Genomic DNA, 6058 nt, shown 5'->3' on the forward strand with positions numbered 1-6058 from the left:
GACTCCCCATGGCTGCCACTAATGGGACCCAACCGAAGACGGGATCAGAGGATGACAAGGTCGGCCTGGGCTTCAAACCCAGATGCTCAGCCCAAATTCTGTAAACCATTGCCTTACTTCTCTTGTTAAAACAAAGTTTATATACACTGACTGACAGTGCTTGCACTATCACCGTTGGATCAATGATGATACATGTGTAAAAATTGAATTTTAAATTCAAATTTTGCATAGTTGTCATTCATCCATGATGATACACTGTCGGTGCAGGAAATATTAATCCTAAAAAAGTTTTATACTACTACTACTAATTATTGATCAGGAATAATAAAAAGAAGATGCTCATTGATCCTAACTTTTGCAAAAGTTACTCCTTCAAACCTTCTTTTTTTTTTTTTGTTCTTTTTGCCCCCCCCCCCTCTACTTTTGCGAAATGTTGCAAATTCTGAACATAATAAATCATATTATAGAGTTGAGTGTTACAGTAAAAATTTTCAACTTGATGATGATGGCCATCATTCTTTCTAATACTACCGTATACAGAAGTAGTTAGCTAAAGCCCGTATTTGCTTTGATCCAACTTCAATAAATAAGAGGGCCCTCAAAGGATCAAGTTTGTTCGAGTCCAAGAAAACGAATTGTAATTGGAAAGATGGCTGCTGCTTTCCAGAACAAGGACCACTGGGAGACATTATTTATTGTTTTATAACCACCACCTTCCACGACTTAAAAAAAAAACAAAAAAGGGATAAAAATCATCTACAAAGATTTAGGAGGTTGATTATAATAAATTAATGCAGAGGATGTTGAGAGTTGTGAGTGAGTGAACGCAGCTGTTTCTTAGCTAGCTGCTACGTCTGGTTGGTTATGGATACTCAATTCGTCAAGGCCCAATATCAACATCCTCAGAAGATATTTCAATTAAACGAGAGATTATTGCAAGGTCGATGAGCATGACAACAATGTTAGTTAGGGAAACATTTGGTTTCCAGCCGTTCAATATTCTGCCGTCGACGACCCTAAAGTTTTTTTTTTCCGAAGCAAGAAAGCCGAGAGCACCGGGCCTGTTACTTTCCACTCCATGATGATTACTCCAATTTATAGCAAAAATGTCCTTTGGTTTCCCCAGTAATATTGAACATTATCAAGTAACCTGCAATATGATATACCAGGCATTTTATATGTAGAAGTTCATAATAGAGACAAATTCCGTGACTTGGTTAAAAGCTAAAACGCAGGCAAACAGACAGATTACAGTGATTGGATTGTAGTTAAATCAGCTTCTCTCATTTCTGTGAGAAATGCATTACAGTTGACATCACTTCACTTCAGAACCAAGCGTATCAAATGTAACTCAGACTCAGACATGCATTACAGTCAACACTGTATTTTACAAACTTTTACAAACACCAAGCAATCTGAACTCCTTAACCTGATGAATCTCTCTGAGCCCGTAATGCATCAGCTCGAATTTTGAGATTCATGGAATTGTTTAAGCTTCAGAGAAGGAACTGTTTTATCCTGAAATGAGGATGGCTTCTGCATATGGACTTCCGGCCATATATTGCTTTCCATGCTCTTAAAACTCAAAAAGAGACTGAAACCCCAGTATACCTCAGTAAACTCTGCATCAGTAAACTCAGTAATCTCTCTCTTCTTTTTTTTTAATTTATTTCTCTACTATCTTCAACCCCACGGTGGTATCTGACTGAGGGGGGTTAACTGAATCTGTATATGGTCTAACAAAAGTCCTGCGCCACCAGACCTCAAAAGCTTTCTGAAGATTTGGGCAACTATCACCAGCCTTTAGAAAAGTGCCCAACCAACCTAGCAAAATGCTCTGCTGCTCCTCCAGAGGCAATGTGAGAATGGTCCTGCCGATTCCTTCCTCCACAACTTTCCGATCAAATGACCTGCACCCATGTTGTAACCAATTATAGTCATTAATCAATGGTTGCAACCAGGTTTCTAATAACAAGAGACGGATGTCCTTTGAGGGCAGAAGCTCCCCCCTTCCTATTCCAACAAAAAGCCTTGCTGTAATACAGCTAACATGGTATCGAGACATGATAGGAAGTTTTCCATGAAGGGAAGCCAGTTCTTGCTGGCTAGCCCACATTACTGCAAACTCATCAGCTGCCTGCCTGTCAGCTAAAATGTCAAGCAACCATGAAAGATTATCAGCTTCTAGAGATATCTGCTTTAGGAATGGTTCTTTGCAATCATGTAGCTTGCTGGTCAACTCAGATTCAGTAGCTTGTCTGAATGCCGACAACAGCACATCCATGCAGCTTCTGCATGATCCATAAATTATTGCGTTGCATGCATCAACCGAACTTGAGCAGCTAGGAAGACTGTTACTTTCCCGAAGGAGCTTCAGCACAATGGATTTCATTTCACGTCGGCCTCTCTCCTCATTGCTCTTCAGCATCAACTCCAGAATTTGGGACAGTGTATCCTTAGGTGGCTTTGAAACATCAGAAGAGACACGCTTCAATACTGGGGTCACTCCAATTCCCTCCCCCTGCAGGCGTAACACTGAATTAACTACTTTGTCTTCTTCTTCCTCTCCTACCCAGGGGACTGCTTCCAAGTATTCCAAGCAAGACTGTATGCATGAAGTGAAGCCCAGTTGTTCTGCAATCTGCATTATAGTTTCAAGCTATAAATATGCGTACATTGAAAGTGCAAAACAAATTTCACATCTTTTAAATACTTATCGAGATACAAAACAAGATTGTTTAACAATAACAGAGTGCTACACAAAATAGCCAATTATCATAAGAAGAAACTCAACCTAAGAGTACTAGTGAGCTGCTTCTCGTTCTTAGATACAGTACTAATAGATATTTAGGATTTCAGAGTCAATGAGAGCATAATGCATAGTAGTAGAAATTGCAAACAAAAACTTCAAATCGGCTTTTGGCCAACATGATATTAATGAAGAAAAGCAAAAGGCAAAAGACACAACACAAATCATCAGACAAAGATTTACCACCGAATGCTAGTTTAGATGAAACAGGCCATTGAATCCCAATTTTATGTGATTGCTGCATCAATCCGGATACCACTACAGCTAAATTGGCCACAAATTTGCAATCACAACAGTTGTCCATCTCTATCTTTAAAAAAAATTAAAATTAAAAAAAAATCAAAAGTTTATTCATCAATGCAATCTGTTGCAGTTCTGTCAAAACTAGTTTTCTTCGTCACAGGGTAGGTGTAGGTTGGGTTGCTCAATCTGAAAACATGGAATTTCCATGGGAATGCCAAAACACGGGGAGAAAAAAGAATATTTGAATAATCACAGACTATTCCAAAGTCAGAGAGAGGGCCTATTCTGTCCAGACTGCTCTGAAGTAGCAGCGAAGGCCTAAAAATCTGGCTGTCACAAGATTAATACTCCTTAGCTATGATTTCATGATCATGCATAAATCAAGTAGACAGGCTCTTCTTAGCTCAATAACCACTGACTTTTATCTCTTCCAATCATTTTAATATGAGAAACAATAATAATAATATAAAGAATAGAATCTAATCCAGTTCCAGCGGCCATGAACAGTTGTGACAAAAATCATATCAATAAATAGTTCAAACTGATTACTGCAATTGCAGCCTGAAATGATCAGACAGACAACTTCCAAAAGCATGCAATGCGAAGCAACAAACAAAACATTCGTGCATGATTTTCTGAGATACCTTGAGGATGCGCAGGACACGAGGAACACTTTGCTTGATCAGCCGCTGCTTCAATTCTTTGCAGTACATAAGTCCAACAGTTTCAACATAGATTTCAACATCATCACAGTCGTCAATTTCAAGACACGGAAAAACAAGCTGCTGCTCTGAAATTTTGTTTGCAAAAAATCTGCTATGCTCAACCAAAATTTTCTTGTGGACACTCAACTTCACAGCAAAGCCCTGTTTCCCGAGTAAAATCACCTTCAGATCGCTCGTTCCAGGTTCCCCAAACTCAATTGACACCTTCCTCTGCACATTTTCCGTCTTCACCCTAAGTGTCCTCTCAGTAATGGATGGCAGACTAGGTGGCGATGCATCAGAATTAGGAGCTTTTTGATCACTTGAAACAAGATTGGATTTTGGTGCTAGGGCTGCTTGCTTTTTCTCACTTACAGAACTTTTCTTCTGAAATGCAGTATTCGGTGAGGGTGTTGGAGGCGATGATTTCGGTTTGTTTAGAGGACTTTGTGTCTTTGGGGTCTTTTGAAACACAACAGGAGAGGGGCAGCACCAGAAACCCTCTGGTGTCACTGCAATTGGCACATTTTTTATTTTGGTCTGACCACCCTGCTCTACCTTCGGTACTCTAATTTCAGCCATACTCAGCACGGCTTCAAGAACAACTACATAAAGCTATGGTATTTACAACGAGAATAGGGATGTAGACCTTGACTTTGATATTATCTCTACCTACTATCTTTCTTCACCACTTGAAGAATATTACAAATTTCAAGAATCAAGCTCTAGTTTTTGAACCCTAGTACTATTTGCCAGAAGAGATGCATACAAGAATCCGATAATCAAAACAGTTATGCACTACAAGTCTACAACAAACACAATTCTGAATGATTCATATTGTGACATTTAAAGGAGAACACAACCCAAAAAAACAAAAAATTGCAGTATAGTACAAAAACAAATGAGAAATCCAAAAGGCTAATGCTCGAAAGCCTAATGGCCCTCTGAAAGACAAAGTTCGAGTTTGCGAAAGTCCCAGAGTTATTTCCCCTACAATTAACAAGATGTGAAGCCTCAGACTCTAAAAAAGAAACAGAATATATGTGGTACACAGGAGTACAAGCTTTCAGGAAGGATAAAGATGGAGTCTTTACAAATTCAGCTCGAGAAAAATCTTTGAACCCCAGAAAACAACAAAAGACTCACCAACACAACTGGGCTGGCTGGGACTCCAGTGAGATCCCATCTCTTCGATCTCTTTAATATAAGAATCCCAATAGGCCTCGAAAATGATTGAACGGAGCTTAGATGTCAAGCATCAAGGGAACCACTTAACTGAGATTTAACAGAGTTGAATGATGAGTGCCCGTTTGAGAGCTGTATTAGTGATTTAGAAAAGTCTTGTTACTAAAATGCAGCACATGACACAGCCCCAAAAGTTAAAAACACTTGACAGAAACTCATTAGGCTGTTTTCGTAACTTCACTTGCTACCCTGTGACTGTGCGTGTCTGAGGTTGCTTTTTCTGATTTCTATGATTGTTTTTGGAAGTGGTCTGAGAAATTTTCCCCTTCTTTAAACCTTTTTCTATTACACAACACAACACAACTAGAAGTTTTTCATTCTCCCTCTCTCTCTCACACACTCACAGACAAGCACACTTGTCTGGATAACTGAGTCCGAGAGCAATCAAAAAAGACAGGCATGCCATGCCAATGAGGTTGTAATTCTTTCTTTTTGAGTTTTTCCATGCGAATTGCTAAGACTTTGCTTTTGCTTTTATAGGTGGTCGTGTAAGAGCGATCGAATCTCTTTTGCCTAAAAAAAAAAGAAGACCATCGTTTTCAAGGATAAGTTCTTGTAAACTTGAATTCGCAAGAATATCCCTCTAGATGATATAGCGCCAAATTGCGAAAAAATAAAAAACAAGTGTTTATGGGCATTAACAAGAAAATGACACTTCAAGAATATGATGGTCTGTGGATAAAAGTTGATAGAATTTGAAAATGATAGTGATGTGCATGTATTGTGTATTATGTATTATGTATACTACACTACAAAATTGATGATGTTTTTGTCCTGTTAATCAAATCCCTGGTTGAAATGTAGTAGTATTTTGTTCCCTCTGGCATAAGTAAAGTTGAACTCCACTCTCCTCCAGTCAGTTCCAATCTTTATGACCTCATTATACTTGAGTTGGCAAAATAGGCAGTCACATTCCTTAGATTTCAAAACACCTATTTATGAATTTTTCAGTAAAACGGCAAATTTCACACTGAGAAACGACGTATTATTAGAATGTATATCAAAATTTGCTAAAATGCCTCGGTCTACCATCAAGAGCACGCCATCGGGAAATTAA

General features: G+C 38.7%; 1 protein-coding gene across 1 annotated transcript; it reads right to left on the reverse strand.

Moving 5' to 3' along the window:
• Window positions 1-1257: 1257 nt before the first annotated feature.
• On the reverse strand, window positions 1258-5418 carry LOC113751684 (BTB/POZ domain-containing protein At3g50780). The gene is made up of 3 exons (XM_027295779.1): window positions 4903-5418; window positions 3697-4746; window positions 1258-2641 (listed from the first exon to the last, which is right to left on the reverse strand). Exons 2-3 carry the CDS (start codon window positions 4336-4338, stop codon window positions 1667-1669), a joined length of 1617 nt encoding a protein of 538 aa, XP_027151580.1. The 5' UTR covers window positions 4339-4746; window positions 4903-5418; the 3' UTR covers window positions 1258-1666.
• Window positions 5419-6058: the final 640 nt, after the last annotated feature.

The sequence above is a fragment of the Coffea eugenioides genome, chromosome 11 (assembly GCF_003713205.1).
Source record: "Coffea eugenioides isolate CCC68of chromosome 11, Ceug_1.0, whole genome shotgun sequence".
Classification (NCBI taxonomy): Eukaryota; Viridiplantae; Streptophyta; class Magnoliopsida; order Gentianales; family Rubiaceae; genus Coffea; species Coffea eugenioides.